We start from the raw sequence: 22,686 nt of genomic DNA on the forward strand, positions 1-22,686 counted from the left end.
GCCTGGGGCTCTGTGTGCCCATTTCCCCCTCCCCATTCCCTGCCCCCAGCATCCTACCAGTATGCTTGCGCTATGGAGACTATACCAGCATAGCTATGTCGGCATAACCTGTAGTGTAGACACAGCCTACGCTGACAGAAGGAATTTTTCTGTCTGTGTAGGAACACAGCCTCCCCAAAGAATGTTAGCTACATTGACGGGAGCCCTGATCCAGCCAGTAGTGAAGACATACCCTGAGAAAACGCGGCTAATAAGAGGGGTTTTCACATACCTTTCAGCACGGCTTCCTGATCGCCATGCTTCAGGCAGTCCTTTTAACTAAAATTATCAATGTATTTGTTTTGTATATATCTGTGTATATAATCTCTCTCTCTCTCTCTTTGTGTGTGTGTGTGCATGCACATATAGCTAGATAGATTAGATTGTGAGATACAGTGGAACATCAGAGTTACGAACACCAGAGTTATGAACTGACTGGTCAACCACGCACCTCATTTGGAACCAGAAGTACACAATCAGGCAGCAGCAGAGACAAAAAAGACCAAAATATAGAAAAGTAATACTGTACAGTATTGTGGTAAACGTAAACCACTAAAAATAAAGGAAAAGTTTAAAAAAAGATTTGACACGGTAAGCAAACTGTTTCTGTGCTTGTTTCATTTAAATTAAAATGGTTAAAAGCAGCATTTTTCTTCTGCATAGTAAAGTTTCAAAGCTGTATTAAGTCAATGTTCAGTTGCAAACTTTTGAAAGAACAACCAGAACATTTTGTTCAGAGTTGCAAACATTTCAGAGTTACGAACAACCTCCATTCCTGAGGTGTTCGTAGCTGAGGTTCTACTATATCTGATCTTAGACCTGTCACTGGAAAAGGACTTATCCCATCCTGGGCCTTAGAACAGTGTAATTTTATGGAGGGAAATTCTAAATTTCGGTGGGATAAAAGGAAACCTTTCAAAAAATGATAGGTGTTGGAAGCCCTCACAGTTTTGTAGTGTTAAAATCATAGAAGCATAGGGTTAGAAGGGACCGCAAGGGTCATCTAGTCTAATTCCCTGCCAAGATGCAGGATTTCTTGAGTCAAAACCATCCAAGACGGATGGCTATCCAGCCTCCTTTTGAAAACCTCCAGTGAAGGAGCTTCCATGACCTCCCTAGGCAGTCTGTTCCATTGTGGAGATCGATTAGTAGGCAGCAGGCAGATGAGGAGCCGTGGTCATTGGTGCATGATATGATGAGTGCAACCGATCACAGATATCACCATCTCTAAGTGAGTGTGTGTGTGTAAGTAATTCTCTCTGATCCACACTGCAAATTTTTATTGCATATTCTCCTAGGCACCTCCACTCCCATCAGTGGAATGTCTGCATATTAAACTAGTGCAGAAGAGGCTCTAAATATTCAGAATGGGGAGGAGAGGTTTGTGTAAATTGGTTAGGAGAATTATGCTCTTAAAGCCCAACCATTACTCACAGAGGCCCAGATTGTGAACCCTTTATTCTAGGGTTGCCAACAGTCCCTTATTACAAGGGACATCCCTTACTTGTTCATCTCTGTACAACAAGATTGTGAGTTGCTGAGTGCTTCAAAAATACCCCTGGCGAATGTAGGTGCTGCGGCTTTATATTATTTATTAATAAATGATAATATCGGGAGGAAGGGTGGGGTGGGGGTGCTAAGAAAACAGTCCCTTATTTTTGAAATATGATGTTAGCAGCCCTACTTTATTCTCACTGGTGAGCACTTACTTAAGTGAGTACTATTGACACAAATGGGATTACTTGAGTGAATAACTACTCACCAGTGTGAGTAAAGGGTTCACAGTTTGGCGTATCCAAGCCTCTGGTCCTGCAAATACTTATCCTTGTGTTTATATGACTGTGAGCGGTCCCAATATTCAACACATGTCCATGGTTGCCGTCGTGCAGTTGTGTGTAAGGACTGGAGCATAGCCTGTAAAGCACCTTGGGGTCTTTCCAGCTGACAGACTCTATATAAACATTATTACCCTGCCCTGCTGATGTAGATAAAGTCCAAATCTTTGGGAAAGAAAACTGTTGCCAAAGAAGCAGGTGTGTTAGTTCAAAGTGGCCCATGAGGAGCAGCTATAAGCTTGTACTTTGCCCATTTACTGAGGGTTTTATCTGATCCTTGGTTATACGACCCGATGAAAATGAAGATTTACTGTGGCAGTTCCTGCATAGCCTAATATGTAGGCTACTCCCTGAAACACTGAGCCATCTCTGTGATAGCATGTGGGTATTTTGGGTGCTCCTACCACAGGGGTCAGCAACCTATGGCACGCGTGCCAAAGGCGGCATGTGAGCTGATTTTCAGTGGCACTCTGCTGCCGGTGTGGGGTTCCGTCCACCGGCCGCGCTCAGCCTGGCCTGCCTGGATGGACAGAACCCCGGGGCCAGCAGCGGGCTGAGCGGGGCCGGCAGCGGGGACCCCGGCTGGCAGGGGCCGGCAGACAGAACCTCACACCGGAAGCGGGCTGAGTGGCTCAATGTAAAATGTATTACTGGCACGCAAAACCTTAAATTACAGGGAATAAATGAAGATTTGGCACACCACTTCTGAAAGGTTGCCGACTCCTGTCCTATCAGCTAGAGAACTGATTGATGGGCCTGAGTATTCGAGGGGAAGGTGTGCAGTCGATGCCAGCATAGATAACAACACCTGAGTAAATTGTGGGTACCCACTGCCCTATGGGTAGGGTGGATAGTTTGATACATTTAATTGCTTCATTTCCTTAAAATTTTTCACTAGAGATGGTTGGGAACTGGAAAAAAAATCAGTCTGCCTCAGAAAAAAAGCTGAAATTTCCCACAAGATTAAATGTTTTCAAAAATGTTGTTTCGGCTCAGTTGAAACATTTTGCCTCAATTTCACCCTTACGATTTTTTTAAAATAAGATAAAATAAATTTCAAAACCAAACATTATTTCAAAAATAAAAAATCATCCTGTTCCATTCCAAACACGTTGAAACAGAATGGAGGGATATTATCAAAATGCTTTGTTTTGATCCCCCCCAAAAAGTTTCCATTCTGACAAAACAGCATTTTCCAATGGAAAAGCATGCAGCTGCAAAAGTTTTGACCAGTTCTACTTTTCGCAGAGTCCTAATAATAGGTTTGTGGGTGGGCACCTGTGATTGATCAGTGATTGTTTGTGCACTGCTTTGAAAATGTGCAGAGCTATGTAACTGTTTAGGTATTATTTTGGCACTGGAAGCAAAGCAAACATATCCAGATACAGTAGCATGGTCTCGGTCATGTGTTATTTCATGTCTGTGTGCATAGGGAAGGCAGCGTGGCCTAGTGCAGAGGAAACTAGAACTAGGTTTACATTACAAGCTAGGGATGTGAGTCCCTGCTCATGGAGACATACTCATGTGAGTCCTTATCTGAGCTAATGCACTAAAAATAGCAGTGTAGCCATGAGCAGTGGCAGCAAATGCATGGTTAGCTGCCTCGAGTACAAACCTGCCTCAACCCTGTGAGTAAGTACTCAAGGCAGCTAGCATGTGTGTCTCCTGACGCTGCCTGTGCTACTGTGGCTCTGCTACAGTATCACACCCTTAGCTCATAGTGTAGACACATCCTGAGGGTCAGGAGACCTACATTCTGTTTTTTGGCTCTGCCACTGACCTGTATGACCTTGGGCAAGTCACTTTATCTCTGTGCCTCTGTTTCCACTCCTGTCCTTTGCCTGCCATATCTATTTAGATTGTAAGCAATTTGAGACAGGGAATGTCATTCACTGTGTGTTTGCACAGCGCAACCCTGGCCTTGGCTGGGGCCTCTAGGTGCTCCCATGATGCAAATAATTAATATAAATTAAAGCAAATAATTATATTAAATGATTTCTTGTCCTTGGATATTTGCAATAAAATGTTGGTAGTGTATTCCCATCGCTGATCTTTGGAACTCTACCACTAAACTTTATTTCTTATTTACTTGCTGTTATTCTAGCATTTTGAAGGGCTCTGTGGAAAGAAAGCAGCACAAAATCACACAACCAGTTTGGCGAGTCTTGTACAAACAGGAATCATGCTAGAAGAACTCATGTGCCTTTGTTGCCAGCTTCAAAAAAAAAAGAAAAGAAAAGAAATCTAACTAATATGCACATAGTGAGAACCTCAGACCACTAAGTGTAAGCAGTGCCACATGGCAGGCCATGGGGTTGTAAGAGATAATCTGATGCTTGCTAGACCTACCATGTGTCTCTGAAAATTGGTAATGTTCCTGTTTTCACTTGTCCCAGTAATTGTTGGTTGTAGGGGGAAAAGGGGATATTTTGTAAGGTTTTCTTTTTTACCTCCTGTAAGTCTAACAGCTCAGCTCAGTTTATGTATTAAACAGCCCCTGCTTGATTTGGTTGCTGTGATCGATGCCCTCTCTGTCTACGCTAGCAGAACGCTGTGCTGGTTTTTAAAGCAGTTTTGCTACCACAGTTTAGTCATGTAAAGAAAACCGCCTTCATAACTAGATCTCTGCAATCACATCACTCTGGGGAGCATTGTAGTCTGTCCATCCTGGCTCCTACAGCAGGGAAGAGAGAGGATTCTGTAATATGACCATACCACTCTTTTCACATTGTTGAGGGTATGCCTACGCGTCAATAAAACACCCTGGCCTGGCCTGGGTCAGCTGACTCAGGCTCACAGAGTCGGGCTGCAGGGCTGTAAAATTGAAGTGTAGATGTTGGGCTCTGAAACCCCTGTGAGCCTGAGTCAGCTGACATGCGCCAGTCGTGGGTGTTTCACTGCAGTGTAGATATACCCATAGTGTGCAGGCAAATCCTGCTACCCGGTTGGCTCTCCAATGATTTGAGTCCATTACATAATACTCTTTATTTCTAATGTGCCTCCTCACCATAGCGTTCTGGGGTGTTGTATGTACATCATAAGAACCATCATTTAAAATAGGTATTAAAAATGCAAAAGGACATGCCACCCACTAAGAGCTTTAGATTGCATGTACTTGTCATCCGTCTTGATTAATTTTATTTGTTAAATTCACCTTTTCATCCTTTGGTTTCCAGAACAACAACAGCCTCCCAGCTTTACTTTGTGGTCAGTTGGATAGGGAGGAAAGACGGCCTTGTGGTAAAGCACTTGAGTGGGATTCAGGCAATCTGGCTTCAATTCCTGGCTCCCAAGCTTGTGAAGGATAAATGCATCGAGGCAAAACTTCCATCCAGCAAGAGGTCTTCTTGTCCAAAATGGTGGGCTCTTTCTATGGTTTCGGATTCATTGTGATTCTGGAGTGCCCGCTTGTCAAAATGAGCACAGGACAAGCAGAGTGAAACTTCAGAGCTTCTTTTTTGCCAGGGGCAGAGTCACAGCACATCTACAGAACAAAATACCAATAACTTGGGGAATTAAAAAACAGAAAGGGAAAGGAAGCAATAAAAAAAATCAAAGAAATAAATCTGAGTGTACAGGAAAAAGTAGGAGAGAAGGAGAATAGTTAAATGGATACTTTGCACTTGTTCATGCAATGATCTCAAATCACTCTAAGCTCTTTTGCAGCCTTCCTTGGGCACATTACTTATTATCCTCATTTCACAGATGAGGGAATTGAGGCACAGAATGGTGAAGTGAGTTGACCAAGGTCACCCTGCGAGTAAGTGGCAGACCCAGGAATAGAACCATATGTCCTGATGCCGACTTCAGTCCTTTGGCTCTAATGCAATCCTTTTCCTTTTGTCCTCTCACTGTTCCTACTTATTCCCTTGCTGCAGCGCTACTCTTTCATTTGCTTTTCTGTATAGCAGCTTCGCTCTGCTTCCTGGCTCAGACCTGCTCTGCAACATTACAGAAGATGATCCACTTTCCCCCTCTCCCACTTCCAAGGGCTGGGAGTGCCCGTGGAATTCCCAAAGTGAATAAGGGCTGCGTGGGATGTACCATGTCACATGGACAGGTAATACCTGGAAGGCATCTCTCATTTTCAGAGCAGTTGGAAAACAATTGCTAATAGTGCTCCTCCTTACAAAACAAAATATTCAACCTGCTCGCTTCATTACTTATTATCTTCAGGCAGGAACACTGCAGATTTGTTACTAGTAATGGTCAAATCATTAGCACATGCAGCATTAATGGAGGAGAAAGCATCCGATAAAGAGTCCTCTCTTGACCATGTTGTCATCCCTGAAGCACAGACCGGGTTGTTAAATTCAGTTCCTGCTCTCCTTTTGTCATGTATACCTGCTAGAAAGGTTGTATGGAAAGGAAGCATCAGCCTCTTTTCAAAGACAGAAGAAAGAAAATCTTTTTTCCTTGTAAAACAGGAGTTCTGTGCCAGACCCGACCGCCTGTGTAAACATACAACATACATATTTAAAAATCCTTAATGTCCTGCCAAGATCCACAGTCCTGAGCTGGAGGGAACCACCTGTTATGGGAAATAAAGATTTTACTCTGTCTCAGGCTCTTGTCCAAGTTGTTAACGTTACTTAGAAAAAGTAAACAGTTACAAATTACTGATACATTGATCTGGAAAGGATTCATTTACTTTTTGATTGCTTTCTCATAGCAGTAGATTACTAACGGATTATTTATATGGTACAGAATAATAAAGGTTAGGCCTGGAGGGACCCTGTGAACATCAGCAAGGCCAGTCTTCCCCATGCCTAGTACAAATCACCCCATGCCAGTTCCTCCTGTGTATCGTATTTTAGCCATTTTCCTTGATGTTCCTCGACCTCTCTCGGTGGCTCTTCCTCTGTTATTCCAGTATCTTACTACTAGGGCACTTTCCCTGTTTTCTTATGTAAACTTGCCATTCTTCAAATACATCCTAGATCAACTTCCAATGTTTTCTTTCCCCTCCTTTATTATTATTTGCTTTTGGCAATGTCTATAGATCTGTCATATTTCTCTTTTTTTAGTTGTTCTTTTAATCTTTCCTTGCAAGACAAGACCCTCTGACTTTAATGATGCTTGTCCTTTTCTTTGTATTTTCTCTTTTATTTTTTATCCTTCTCAGAATGAAGAGCCTGTCATACCATCTGCAGTATTCCAAGTGAAACCTCACCAATTGTCTTCATTTCTTCTTCTCTCTTTGACACAATTTTTTCTGGCCTCATTGCCCTCATGTTGTTCTTGTTGAGGTAGGTGGCTAATTAGTGCTAACCATGAAGGGGAGGCCATAATTGGTGTTCCATACAGATTCTGTATGGTAGAGAAGGTCAGTTCTAGGACAGTCTTCCCTTGGGGTTTCTTCTGCTGGGATTTCTGATGAACAAGTAACCTTACTAATCCTTCTGATGTTTTCTGATGGCAAACAAACAATTTTCCATTTCATTTCTGGACTAGCTTATCAAGAAAGTTTTGGATAATTGCATTTTGAGATACACCTTTGTGGACATGGGATACGCATGTGTGTGTCTATCTTCATTTAGTCTATTCAGCTCTCATGGACACCCAAATGGATCTATCCATTCTCCTGCCTTGCCTCATAGCCATTCTCTTTCAAGCTGGGGAGGACACGATTCAATTCCCTCTGGAAAGTCTCTATGACATTTTTTAAAATTGATCAGAGGAGTTGCTGTTGAAGAATGTGCGTAGCACACTTCGTGATGGAGCGTGTTACCTTCACAGTGTTTGCAGGTCAGGGGGTATGAGATGAGGACCGAGGCATAGGTCTAGCATTCATCATGATTTTCCCAGGACTGTCTCAATTTTGGTTGGTTGTCCTCCATCCTGCAAACTATGGCTGGAGCCCAAAGAGGCATAAAATATGGTCATGGCCAAGGTAACAGCAGCAAGTCAATGCCATTTTTTTCGGGAGGGTAAACTTTTAAAGATGGCATCCCGATATGGGGTAAAACAGGGTCCATAGACTTGGCAACCACACGATTTATGGCCTGTTTTATTTAAGAAGAAAATGCAGCAATGGCACTCACAGCTCGATTCCCTGGTTTTAAAAGTTCATCCAGATATCCACCCTCAAACCCCTTACTTATCCGCAAAAAGAACAGGAGTACTTGTGGCACCTTAGAGACTAACACATTTATTTGAGCATAAGCTTTTTGTTTTTGTTAGTCTCTAAGGTGCCACAAGTACTCCTGTTCTTTTTGCGAATACAGACTAACAGGGTTGCAACTCTGAAACCTGTTACTTATGAGTGTTCTTATTGCGTGTTGCGAGTGTTAGCTGTCCTTTGTGGAGGGCATGGGAGGCTGTTCAACTATTTTTCTCATGTTGTCTGGGGTCTGGGATGTATTTGTGTGTGATTGACCACAAACAGCTTTACTTTAATTCCTTATGGCATTTACTTTGAATTTTGGGTGTGTCAGACTTTGCAAAAGATAATTGCTGTATTTCATGGTACAAGTTGTTTTCAAATAGATATGCATATACGCGCTCATCACCCTGAGATCCAAATTAAGAGATTTTGGGGAGATGGGGTAGGGAGCCAATTTGGGTGATTCTGCTAGGAAACCAAGACTGTGGGCCAAGTTCTGATTTCACTTCGACTGGTGTTAATCTGGAGGTATTCCATTGCCTTTAGTGGAGTTACTCCAGATTGACACAGATATAACTGAGATCAGAATGTGGCCATTTAACACTACTGAAAAGGGTCCCACATTTCAGAATTTCTTAGGTTAATGGCAGTTCAGGGGGTGCATTTCAGCATGTTCTGGCTCTCCATTTGGTTTCCAGCAGCTAATTAGTATCAAAAGAAGCTAAAAACATATGAAATACTTTCCTAAGATTACTCTTTCATGTAAGATATAGCTGTAGCTGCCACAAGGATATTATGTGATTGCGAATAAGATGGGATGTATCCATGTGACAATGTCTAAGATGTGGTCCACACTATGAAAATGTTTGTGGACCCCTGCTCTGGAGTAATCTGCACTGTAACTTAACCTTTTCAAAGAAGTTATTCCTCCCTCCAGTAAAAGTAGAGAAAGCCTCTCCAACACTTGCTGAAATCTAATTATGATGTTAGTCCTGTGGATGCTTTGGGCATGCAGTAACATTGCATGTTTGTACTGGAGTGAGGACTCTGAAATGTAGCAGAGTGAAACCACTGTGTGCCGCCGTCTCATTTGTGACACGGTGGGGAAAGAGTCATTGGGTGCAGCCCCACATTAGCTTGAGATTTGTGTAGCTCCCCGGACACTGTGCTGTCAATCCTTCTCTCTGTCTTTGCAGCTCGGTTTCACGGCCTCCAGAAATTTTACAGTGAAACCATGTATACATGACTGCAATTAACATTAATGGGCATTCAGGGTGTGATTCCCATGCAGGCGAGATTGCATAATCACCTTATGGCAGTAGTTCCTCCACTTTGCAGAGAGCAAGGATAGGAAAAAAATACTAAGAAACGTCTCTCCATCCTGCAGCTGTTCATGCCTGTTCTTTTACTGTACTGCCCTCTCTATGTGCAGCCCTCTGTCTCTGCCCTCTCTGAGCCATTTCCCCCTCTGTAGATTACACCTTAAAACCTTCCTTCCCACCCCCGCTAGATTACAGTTAACGATCTGTGGTCACGTCCACACTGCAGGGGTTTGCTGGCATAGCTATGATGACAGTCAGGAGTGTGAAAAAACCACACATAGCTGTGCCGGCAAAACCCCCAGTGTTGACGCAACTGTGCTGACAGAAGAGTGCTCCTGCCGGCTTAGCTGCTGTTGTTTGGAGAGGCAGTGTGCTATGCCGACACGCCTTCTGTCAGCATAAGCTCTGCCTACAGTAGGGGGCTCTGCCGGCATAGCTGCAGTGGCAAAGCATTTGTATTGTAAACAAGGCATCTGTCTCTGAAGCCTTTTTTGATACTTTGTGTTATGGACACTATAGGAATTGGGTATTTAGGAACATAGGAATTACCATGCTGGATCAGACCAGTGGGCCACCTACCTCAGCATCCTGTCTGACAGCGGCCAGTAACAAATGGTTCAGAGGAAGGTGCAAGAACCTCTGTCCCCCCCGCCCCGCCCAATAATGGACACATTTTGCAGTCACATGCCTATCAAAGGAAGCTAGGGGGAAGAGAGAGTTTCTTTTTAAGCTTGTCTCTGTCACCAGCAGAAGTTGGTTCAATAAAAGATATCACCTGACCCACCTCGTCTCTCTCATATCCTGGGACTGACATGGCAACCACTATACTACATACATTTCTTTTTAACATCAGGCAGATGAATCCAGGTTACCTTCTGCCTTGATACATTAGGGCCACTTGGCCTGTTCACAACTACCTTGCCCCCTGTGTTGTCATCAGTGCAAAATGGGTGTAAAATACTACCATTCTGGTTCTGTGGTCTTGTACATCCCTTTGCACAAGGTGCAGTGCGACAGTTTTCTGGACCTATCTCCCTTAGAAATTTTGCAGTGGATAGTTAGCAAATCTGTGGATCATAGTCATACTATTCATATAAATGATTAATCCTTTTTTGAATTATACTAAGCTCTTTGCCTCAATTATATCTTGTAGTTTTACCTCGTATTATCCTCTCACAGTATTTCTCTCTCCTTCTCTGCCACATATTAGCAATAGTCTCAGAGGGAAGCAACATTTGTGTGTGTGGTTTAGCTAGTTAGTGTCTTAGTTCGTATTTGCTAATTTGAGCCATTTTTGCAGTGCTCAGACAATAATGCAACCGTATCACGGCATTTTTGACATCATCATTGACCTCCGTTGGCTGCGTTTTCACAACACTTGAATGCATTAATATTGCTGTCCGTAGCATTTTAATTTAATTAGAACAGTGGCTGTAATCATCTGGGGGAAAGCATTCACCCCCTCCTGCGTTGAACTGCAGCACCTCTGTGGTTTTCATTTGCCCGGGAAATCGCTGTAGCAGGGAATGAGAGGTGAGGGCAGGGCTCTCTTGGCCTAGTGCTTGGAGATTCAGATTCAGTCCAAAGGGAGGAGGCAGGGAGGAACTGAACTCTATGAAATCACTAAGGTCACTAAAACAATCTCTGCTCTCTGTGTTCAGGAAATGAGATGCTAATCTTTTCCCAGGGCTGCTTTGCATAAGGTCCATTCCAGAGAGCTGTGTTTATTTTAATTTCTCTAATTACTGGTAGTGTGCTGATTATGCTGCTGTAGATTTGTTGTGAATTGCTCTAGTAATGGGATCAAAAATGTGTACGAGTCCACCATGGAAATTAACAAGGAGATAGAAATTGGGAGGTGGGGGAGATTTAATTCGCCCTCCAGTGCTGTGGAGTTCCTGCTTCCCTGTTGCAGGGCCTAATATTCCTCCCTGCATGTAGTCAGAGAACATGGTCTAAGGGCCTGATTCAAAGCCCATTGAAGTCAATAGATGTTCTTCTGTTGACTTCAGTGGACATGGAATCAAACCCTGTGTGCAGGGGCAGGGCTTGGAAAATTTACCCAATGCTACACTTGCTCACCAGGCTGAAATCCACTGGTCCCCCAGAGCCATGCCCCTTCCTGCCCAGTCTCCCCCTACTCAGGTAATCTCTGCTGCTTGGTCTCCTGGTCTCCTGCTGGCTGAACTCTATGTCTCCAATTAATACCACTCCCCGCGCAGAAATCTATCAGGTCGTGCTGCACCACACACAAAAGAGGTCAATGAATGCGGGGTATGCTCCACCGTCAACAAATAACCTATTTATACTGTTCCCTTTGCTAATCCTCTGCCGGTTTGCCAGTGTAGCATTGGTGAGGCCTCCCCACATGCAGCATCCTCTGCTGGGGTTGGTTGCCCCTAGCACTTCCTTCCCAGGTGGTAGCATCTCCCCTCACTCAGTGCCTCCTGTTCTATGGGGTGAGTGTGGCGGCCTCCTCCTGCCCAGTGCATGTACTCCTACCAGCAGCCACCCAAGCAACAACTGCCATTCCCACCCCCAAGAGATCTCTCCACCTTACCCCTAAGCTTTGGCTGCTGACAGAGGTGGCAGCACTGGTTGTCTCTGCAGACTCAGGCAGACATCACCATGTTGGTTCCAATCAGTTTGTGCTTGGAACATTTACTTTTGCTGCCATGTATTTTTCTTTTTTAAATGAAAGCTTGGATTCTGCAGAAGCTGATGGCCTTCACCTGAGAATAGGGTTGCTAGGTGTCAGGTTTTCAACTGGAACACCCGGTCTAAAAGGGACCTTGGTGACTCCGGTCAGCACTGCTGACTGGGCCGTTAAAAGTCCAGTCAGTGGCACAGTGGGGCTGAGGCAGGCTCCCTGCCTGCCATGGCTCCACACGGCTCCCAGAAGCAGCGACGTGCCTTCTCCGGCTCCTACGCGTAGGGGCAGCCAGGGGGCTCTGCACACTGCCCCCGCCCCAAGCCCTGGCTCTGCAGCTCCCATTGGCTGGGAACCGCCTGTGGACAGGACAGTGCGCAGAGCCGCCTGGCCGCGCTTCCACATTGGAGCTGGATGGGGGACATGCTGCTGCCTCCGGGAGCTGCTTGAGGTAAGCACTGCCTGGAGCCTGCATCCAGATCCTCTCCCACACCCCAAACCCCTGGCCCAGCCCTGATTCCCCTCATACCCTCCAAACCCCTCAATCCCAGCCTGGAGCACCCTCCTGAACCCTAAACCCCTCATCCTCATCCCCACCCCAGAGCCCACACCCCCAGCCAGAGCTCTTAACCCCCCCTGCACCCCAAGCCCCTGCCCCAGCTCAGAACCCCCTCCTGCACCCTGAAATCCTCATCCCTGGCACCCCCCACCCCGAACTGGCACCCCAAGCCCCTTAGCCAGCCTGGTGAAAATGAGCAAGTGAGTGAGGGTGGGGAGAGTGCGCAACAGAGGGAGGGGGGATGGAGTGAGCAGGGGCGGGGCCTCAGAGAAGGGGCGGGGCAGGTGGTGGGGCAAGAGTGTTTGGTTTTGTGTGAGTAGAAAGTTGGCAACCCTACCTGGGAAAGATTCCTGCTTGCCCCGATTGAGGGGATTTCTCAGTTGCAGGACAGAGGTACTTTCCTTCCTCACAACCTAAGAGCAGAGCTGGAACACCTGTGCAGCCTCACTCCAGGACGGCACTGCAGCCACAGGACTAAGCATTCCATGCCCATGGAGTGAGGTCAGTGGTGACAGAGTGAAAATCCGGGAGTCTGAAGTCCTGTTCTTCACAGGGCAGTGACAGCAAATGTCCCTTGTAGGTAGTTCACACCTTCCATTTCTCCTTATTGGCCTCTGTGTGATAGCTATCAAAGTCCAAATTACTGTGTCTCCACCTACTGGTGAAATAAGCTCATCAGGAAAGTAGAAGTAAGATTTTTACCCTTTTGAAAGTCTAGATCAGTGGTTCTCAACCCCCAGCCTGCGGGCCACTTGTGTCCCAATCAGCACACAGCTGTGGCTCATGTGACATCCTCAGGGCCATACAGGTAGATTATATATACTGTGTGGATGCAGCCCACATACCACAGAGAGCTGCATATGCATGCCACAATGGTAAATAGGTTGAGAGCCACTGGTCTAACAGGAAGAGCAGAGAGGCAGGCACGGAGGGTGACATAGAGATCAGCAAACTGGATGGCAAGCAGACAAGGTACACTCCCACTTATTCGAATGGCCTGGGGGACATCCGAAATTTTCAGAGTAGCAGGTATTCAGTAAAATGGAAGTTCTATTTGAGGTGAAGTTTTGATACTTTGTACTTTGCTAAAGGATAAAAATAAACAACTTTAAGTTTATTAAAACACCAAAATTGTGTTGAAACCACGGTGGACATAATTTTTAATTATCTGATTTACTGCTATCCGAATGCCAAGCCATTGATTAGCGCTAACAGGTGCTAAGAGGCTAACTGAGGAGTTATAAGTGGATGATTAAGTGACATATGGCTACATGAGGGACACACTGTGGATTTGGATGATTAGAATTTTCAGGTAAAGGGAATTAGGACAACTGGAATTATACTTGCCCTGTTGGGAGCTAAGCCCTGGCACTGTGTGATATTGTTGCATGTAGAAGAGTAGTGGCCTTTTATGCAATGATTGAGATTTGGATACAGGCCTTTAAAATATCCTTCTAGGGCTGCTGAGCCAAGTCAGCCATCTTGCTATCCTGAAAGCTACTGGGCAGGTCATGTGTCGCTTTGTCTCAACAATTTAAAAATATTCCGTTGCAAAATGCCATATTTCCATCTTCTTCAGACTGTCCTATCATTGGGGCTACTTTTGCATTTGCGTACTAGATTGTCTTCAGTGAGTGTTTCGCTTCTGCAAAAATACATATCTACTTTTGTGCGTGCAGCTCGTGGTGGACTTGATGTGTAGGGACAAAAATATGACTGTCAGACTTTTACATTTCCTTGTGGGAACTGGAAGTTGGAGAGCATTACAGGCTAGGGCTGTGACTTCTGGGGCTACAGGGGCCTAATGTAAGTAGTTTTGAGCCTTGCGAAAAGCTGTTATTTGCAACTCCACCAAATTTCAGATTTTTTTTTAAGTGTACAAAGTGTACTTGAATTTTGCTCCCCTTCCCCCCCAAAATTGATCCCCTCCCTTCCCTCCTCCCCCACCCCCCCGCAGCTCCTATGACTTAACCTGTGGTCTTCCCCTCCATGTTCCTGACTAAAACTTTCAAACAACCCACAGTAGATTCCGTCCACAGAGGATTTTCCAAGATTTTCAGGCTGAACTCAGTGCATGCTGTGACATGACTTTGGGAGTTTAGTCAGTGGTGTGTGAATGCTTGTGCAGCACAGATGTGATCAATAAAGCTTATGGTTACCTCACTTGGTGCTTTGATTTAAGGAGGTTCCAGTAACTGGGCACCCAGTGATGCTCGGATTCTGTCCTAGGCTCTGATTCAGGGAATCTCTTAAGTACATGCTTAAATCCATCCCTACCTAGTAGAGCACTTAAACATGTGCACAAGTTTAAATCTAGTGGGACTTCAGCATCTGCTTAAGGGCTGTCCTGAATAGAGATGTATCCCTAAAATAGTTAGCAAGCCTGATATTTGGTTAGATGTCCAAATACTGCTGGGTTCCCGCTCCTAACAGACTGGGGGACAGTGGAATAAACCCCAGAGGTGGGATATCCCTGAAGGGTCTTAATTAAAGAATTAATTTATTTTAATTGGCGTGAGGTTTCCCTGGAAACTTTCCTAGCTCACTGTGAGCTGAAGGGAAGCCTTCCAAAAGCCAAGACAGCAGGAATTGTGCCAACCTGTGCATCCTCCTCATGAGTTTATGGCTGCAGGCAAAATATTATGGAACTGTGATTTTGAAATTGTTTGTAGATTGCAATTATTTGAGGCTGATCATTTTGTCACTTGTGGGATTCGGTATTCCCAGTCTATCACAGCAGCTTGTGAATCTGGAATGTAATAGCACTTTGCTCTTTTATAGCACTCTTCACTAGCAATCTTCCCTTACAAACATTAATTAACGGAGCTGCATAGAATCAATGGAATTTGCCCAAGTTCATGCAGCAAGTCAGTGGCATAACTGGGTAACAGAACCATGCATTCTGATTCCCAATCTGGTCCTCTAACCACTACCCCACAGCCCCACCCGCTATAGGCTTTACTGCAAAGGGAAATATGAAATTAATTGATTACAAAACTATGTATTTCCCCCTAACTATAGCATCTGCCCCTTTTAAACTGTCACAGACCAGCTCTTCAGTTGGTGTAAGTCACTGTAACTCCATTGACTTGAGGAGCTACACCAATTTATACCAGCCGAGGATCTGTCTGCATACCCTTAAAATGATGATACCTACCTAATTTTCATAGTTTGTTTTATTTTATAGATCCCATAGAGGACAGTTAAGTAATTTTGGAGATGTGACGATTTTAAGTGCATCCTAAAATGGGATGGATTTAACAAACACATCCTGGAAGTGTGGCTCTAAAACCAATTCAAATATGACCCTCTGCATTCACATTTGTATTTAACCAGAATGTTGTGTAGCGGCTGAAGCACAGGATTAGGGTAGGTCACAGAACTAGAACGATACTTGTTCCTTTCCCACTCTGTTGCTGACTCGCTGTGTGAACCTGGCCAAGTTGCTTATAGCCTCACTTTCAAAGGAGCCGAGCAACTCTACCTGCTGCTGACTTGCTCAGCACCTTTGGAAATCTGTCCGGTAGTAACTATGCAGTGTTTAGGGAGGGCTGTATTTTCAGGATGCCATTGTTAAGTCTGTTCCACTTTAGGATGCACTTGCCGTTCTTTTTTTTAAGGCATCTTAGCTCTGAAATTGCTTAGCTAATTTGGACCTTAGTCTTTCTATAACTCAGGATACCCATCTGTAAAATGGGTTTACCTAGTATCTTCAAAGTCTCTTTGATCTTTGGCTTAAGGGTGCTGTAGTAGGGCATCATATTACTATGGGAGGAGATTTTCAAAGCCACAAATGAGAGCTGGGAGCCTACCTCCCACCTGAGCATTTGAAAATCTCCCCTGCAATTATGGCCGTTTCACAATCTGCTATTGTAGTCTGAGCTGTAATGGAAATATTGACTGTGACAAAATGATCAAGCCCACATTTTTTTTTCATAAAAATTTTGGTGTCTTTTCTACCTGTCCTGAATATAGGATGCTCGAAAACAGTGGATCAGATGCATTTACTTAGCAATCTCTATGAAAGTGCCTTTTTTGGTATAAATATTGTTTAAAGCACCATAGGCTAAATTGTACCTCTAAGAGGTGGAGCTGTCCGGAGAAGAAGGGAGTGGTGGTTTGAGGCATTATGGCTTCATATAGAACAGCACCTCCTGGGTGCTGAGGGAAATGCAGTGAGGATCCTGCCTGCTACAGGCATAGCCAGTACATTCCTCCCCTGATGTCCAGTGGGAGGGGCCTCTGCAGCTCCTAGTGTTCCTCTCTGAAGCCCAGTAAGGTGTTTAAACGTGTGCCTCAGTACCTAGCTGAAGCGAGGCTTGAGCTGCTAGCATCCCTCCCCGCCCGCCCCCACGCGGCATTTAAGGTGGGAAGGGACTTCCTGTTGCCTCTCTTCCCTCTAGAGCAGTGGTTTCCAGACTTTTCCCCCCAAGAATTCCTTTGGCATCTTACTAAGGGTCCCAGACCCCTTTCATTTCTGGTACTACCGGAACATCCCCGCCAGTCTAGGAACATCCCCACCAGCATGACCTCACACACGGTGCGTGTGAGATCATGCTGTGCTGAGGGTGCTAATTTGAGAGCAAGATGGTGTCCTCCATGTGGCAAAAGTTCCGGAATGCTGTTCTGGCACATTCCAGCCCTGCCTCAAGGGACGGACCCTCCTCATAACCCATGGCGGGCCCCCAGGTGTCTGAGGACCCCACTTTGTGAACCACTGTTCTAGAGCAGTGGGTTTCAACCTTTTTTCATGTGCGGACTCCTAAAAAATTTCAAACGGAGGTGCAGGAAATCTTAGACATAGTCTGTGGACCCCCAGGCTCCTCAGACCACAGGTTGAAAACCACAGATTTAATGCATCTGTGCAGGGATAGTCCCTATTTTGGCCCTATTTCAGCAGGGTTCCTCTTTTTTATAAATATCTTTTTGCATGTACAAAATGGCAACCTGTAATGCAGTTCAGAACCGTGGATCACGGCAGGGAATGCTAGAAAGTGCTTGATCTCATTTTCTACCAACTCTCCATTTGTTATGCATGTGCCAACTTTGAGAGGGAGCAAAGTGCCAGTGAAAGTGCAGAACTGCCCCGGAGTACTATGGTGGGGACCTCATTGGAATGTGAAGCACTGAACCAGCCATCTTTGGTTGGGGCATGAATATCAAAGCTGAACAGTCAAACTCCATGTCCAGCTTTGTCCACCAGCTTTTTCACCATGTCAGATATCCCCAGGGAAGAATGGCCCAGCTTTTTAACTAAAAATCCAGTGTGAATTTAATGTTGGTAAAAGGTGCTGTAATGAAAGCCCTGGAGATGGCACTTCTCCACAGAACAGAGATAAGCCTGGGTTTTTTCAGTAGAACCTTCTCAACATTGCTCTGCCAATATGCCTAAATCCAAAAGAGAAATTAAATTGCCTGTAGGGGTCATTCATTCTCTGTGTACGCTTGGTCCTTGGCCTTTCTGCTGAGTCCACCAGCAAAGATGCTAAAGAATGTTAATTGTAATGGTGGTTTTTTAGAATGTTGATTTTTGTTTATGCGGAATCTGAGACTAACAATGCATTTAATGTGGACCACTGAGCAGCTAACCGATCTAGGTCAGATTGCCCTGGACTTGGTTTGAAGCCATGGCTAGAAGGTGAAAGGCCCTACTCTCAATTCCCTTTGTTGTCCAGTGCCCCTTGGAATTTTCTCCTTTCACAGCTTTAATTTCTATTTGAATCATGTTGTCAGGAATGAGAAGGACTCTCACGTTCCCTGTTTAGATTGGTTATAGTGCCAGCGTTCCGTTCCGCAGATGAGCGTAAGACTGTCATTCTGGTTCCATAGCATGCTATTGTTTGTAAAGGAAATAACTTTCTTTTTCTTGCCAGTAAGTTTGTCCTTTTCCATTAGACAGACACTGTGGTAAGGGAGGGGCTTGGTGGTGATAGCTTTTACTGCATCCCTACTGAAATTTTGAAATGAGCGAGCATAGCTCCTTTTGTTCACATCCATGCTAGTCGTACTACCATCATCAAAACTGTCAGCACTCAGTACAGCTCTGGGAAATAGCACGTTGAACCAGCAGGGGAGTGTTCAGCAATGATTTCTGTGCTCCTGCAAATATTGTGGCTTAGTTTATTTACAAAGGGTATCATTTGAGTTGTGATTACAGTACATGTTTAGAATATGGAGGAATTTTCCCACCAGATCAGATCAAGTTTTGATCTTATGTTTCTGGACAAACTTGTTAGGGAATAAAACCGAACGAACAAAAGATTGTGGCACTAACATGACTTTTGCAAATCATCCCTCTGATAACTCTGCTTGTATGTTATATCCCTTTCTCCTGCTCTGTGTCTATCTTCTCTATTTTTAGACCTGATCCTGCTGTGTGATCCACATGGGCAGACTGCTCTGTCTGCATGGATTTTAATGGGGCTCTATGCAGGCACTACAGTCTGCCTGCATGAATTGCAATGCAGGACTTGCTGTTCAGCACAGGGCCATGTCTGTGTGTGTGTGTGTGTGTGTGTGTGTGTGTGTGTGTGTGTGTGTGTAGAGTGCCTACTGCAATGGGCCCTTGATCTTAGCGGGACCTTTAGGCACTACCATAATACTGATACCATAATGAGTAGTAATAATAATAGGAAACATCTTGTTTAACTGTGAGTTTTGTGCAATACTTAGATCAAAGTTACTGTACGTTGAAGAAAGTGGAAATGGCTCCTTTTATTATGCTGATTTCTTTTTTGTTTAGAAAAATGACTGCAGTCCTCTGAAGTAAATACAGAAGTGAACAGCAATATAATATGGTTCTCTATAGCAATGTAAATACTACAGCATATCAACTAATTACTCAATTTTGGTAAAATATTCTGAAGATTTAAAGTGCTAAATATTTAATAATTATGCCCAGAACACTGCAGTATGCTGTTATGAGATGTAGTGCTTTGAGCATTTACTGTAGGACAGTGTGTGTGTAAAACACATACACATATATATACACACACACACACACACACCGCTATCAGATTTACATTGACTTGAAAATCTTCCCCATCTCTCCACCTCTATGTCATTTCCCCCTTCCTCCTTCAGAAAACTTCTGAGAAAACCCAGGGAAACTTATTGGGCCTTAGCAAGATGAAAACCATCACCTTGAAAACTCTCTCTAGTCCCTGGCTGCAATTTGCAAGCGTGGAACTTCCAGGGATTTGAATGTCACGCCTGCAGAGCTATAGAGCAAGTGGACAAATTGCACTCTGTGTGGTTCCCTAGCCAGTCTGATGCATAATAAATGCTATTCGCCCCCACTACTCATACACACTTCCTTCCTTCCACTCACTTCCCCCTCCAGTCCCCTGTTTTAGTTTCACACCTCTGTTCCAAAGTTCACATTGTCCTCTCTCTCTCTCTCTCGCCTTCTTATTTTTAATAGCAGGAAAGAATTTCCTACACACCTCCAGCGAGCCCAGTAGTGAATTACCCTTCCTCGTCACCACTACATGTCCCAGTGCCTCGAGCGATCAGGATGGAGGAAGACGCGATCAGACTGCCGGCACACCTGCGTGAGTGTTTGAGTGGTGGCTCACCTCTTGGATTGAGGAGGGAGGAGGAAGTGGTTATTCTGTAGAATGGGATGGGGGAACTCCGTGGTTAGACTTTGAGAAAGCACTAGTTGTTTGTCTTTTAAAACACTTTTTTTTTTTTTTTTGAACAAAGGAAATCGCTCAGAAACACAGCGAAAACGTGCTTTTCTCCACAGTGTACGTTCATTTCATGTGGCAGGAAAAATGCAGAGGACTCAATTCAACCATGACTTTCACTTCAGTAGAGTTACACCAGGGATAAATTTGACTCAGCAAGATCACCTTGGGTGGGATGAATCTCTCCGAGTTGGATCACTTGGTGATGTACTTTGGCTCTATGTCAATACTTCTCCAACTCTGGCCGGTGAGTGTTTTTGCACTAATGATGGTCCCCAGAGTGTTTACTGGTCACAGTCAGGCTCTTCACTGCAGCGTGTGAACACCTGCAACTGTAAAGCCGGAGGAGTGAGCCTACCACGGTGCCCACCAGGGTGCTGCTAGTCCACAAAGAGAAGCTAACATTGGGACCAAAACTGGAGTTGATGGTGGGGCCAGAGCCTCATCTCATTGAGGTAACTTGCTGGTTGTGGGGCAGGGCAGTGAGAGGTGAAACAGAGTGAAAAAGGAGCCAGTGGAATTTTTCTTGTTTACATACAATTATTAATTTGTTAAACACCATGTCCCCAGGTGCTTCGGCAAGACAGATAGTAACTCTGTACTATAGTTGCTGCTGGATTGATGTAGAGTGGGAATGACAAATGGAATTGAGATTTTTTTGGAGGGGAGGTAGTCCATGAGACAAATTTTTTCTTAAAAAATGTCCCCATTATCTTAAATGCTTGCCCTAAATTATCCTTCAGGCACAGTCCTTTCCTCATCCCAGGGACAGAACCCAGTCTTTCAGTGCTTCTAGGGTCCTGGTCTTCCTCCCTCTTTGTGTTCACTCCAGGTATTATGTCCTAAACTTGCCCTTAATTCACATCACCTATTCCTATTGCATCTACAATAGCCACGAGTTTTTGCTTGTTGCTTCTTCCTGTGCTGCCATTCAACCCAGGTGATACCATGTGATTAGCTTGCTGAAAAGAATGTGTGAACTGTCATTCAAATTCCCTCCCATTCGACCAGCCGGCATGAAGATTTCCTTCTGATAGGAAACTTTTGACCCAACTTTGATAGGGAAGTGTGTTTGAAATCCACAGGGCATCCCTACCATTAGTACCTCGCATTTCTATACCTGTCTGATTTGTTGTGGTGAAAAACCATTACAGATTATTCAATAAGTTTATTTGGAAGATTCTTCTACCATATCAGTCTGTCATCTAGATTGTAAACTCCATGGATTCAGGGAACACATAGTCTTCCTTGGAGACCAGAGTTTTGACTCTCAACAAATAGTTATTATTGACTTATGTACTATATTGCTGAAATTCCTTGATTTTTGGAGATGAATTCATAGATATGAAGACCACAAGGGACCATTATGAACATCTAGACTAACCTCCAGCATAACTTAGACCACAGAATGTCACCTCATGATTTCTGCAGCTAGCCCATAATTTTTATTTGAGCTATAGCACATCTTTTAGAAAGACATCCAGTTTTGATTTAAAGACTTTAAGTGTTGGAGAATCCACCATATTCCTAGGTAAATTGTTCCAGTGACTAATTACTCTCACTGTTAAAAATGTGTGCCCTATTTCTAGTCTGAATTTGTATAGCTTCTGCTTCCAACTATTGAATCTCATTATACCTTTTTTCTGCTAGATACTATCAAAAGTCTCTTCCCCATATAGGAACTTTTAGACCCATGATAAAGGTTATGGGGTAACTTTCTTGGTTAAACTATATATATAAATTGAGCTTCTGAACTCTGTCACTAGAATGCATGGTTTCCAGACTTCAGATTATTCTTGTACCTCTTTTCTGAAACCTTTCCAGGTTTTTAAACATTCTTTTTAAACTGGACATGGTATTCCAGTAATGGTCTTGACAGTGCTGTATACAGAGATAACTAATCTTTCTGGACCTTGGGTAATAAGATTAAAATGGGATGTGGGACTGTAGCGAGGTCTAGACTCACCGGTGTGGCACCTCCTGCTGGTCCTCTTGGAAATTAGCTTTTTTTCCAGCGTACAGGCCGGTGTCTCGCCTGCTGCTGGCCCCGTGTCCCTCCCAGATCCTGGTTCCCCTTTACCTCAGGATTCTGCCCCAGCAGTACCCCCACTCTCTGGGTCTCCCCTCCCCAACCCTCTAAGCCCACTCGCCTCAGTGGCTACTGCCAGTCATCATCTAGCCCCTGCTCACTGGGACAAACTGCAGTCTGTCATGGCCCTCATCACTGGCAAGGAGGTTGGACCAGCTGCCTCTGCCTATTCCCAGGCTGCACCTCTGTAGCCCCAGTACCTTTGATAGGCCTTCAACAAGGCCTGCCTGCAGCGTGGGGGTTTACCAGGCGGGAGCTCGTCATCTCCCCTTTGCCCTCCCCCACAGGGCCGGCTTTAGCAAGAGCGGGGCCCGATTCCTGGGGGCGGGGCTTGCTGCAAGCCCCGCCCCCAGGAATCGAGCCGCGCTCCGGCCGGGGTTGCCGGGCTTGAGTCC

The 22,686-nt window shown here is 44.7% G+C and overlaps 1 protein-coding gene across 1 annotated transcript in view; it reads left to right on the forward strand.

Moving 5' to 3' along the window:
- The window catches only part of ETV6 (ETS variant 6), a 163,411-nt gene that overhangs the window by 35,876 nt on the left and 104,849 nt on the right, over positions 1-22,686 (forward strand). The window contains exon 2 of the mRNA XM_024202915.3: positions 19,935-20,064. Coding sequence (XP_024058683.2) covers positions 19,935-20,064 — 130 coding nt within the window. The remainder of the gene's footprint in view (positions 1-19,934; positions 20,065-22,686) is intronic.

Source organism: Terrapene carolina, unplaced genomic scaffold (assembly GCF_002925995.2).
Source record: "Terrapene carolina triunguis isolate 2854851 unplaced genomic scaffold, T_m_triunguis-2.0 Scaffold112, whole genome shotgun sequence".
In the NCBI taxonomy this organism is placed as follows: domain Eukaryota; kingdom Metazoa; phylum Chordata; order Testudines; family Emydidae; genus Terrapene; species Terrapene triunguis.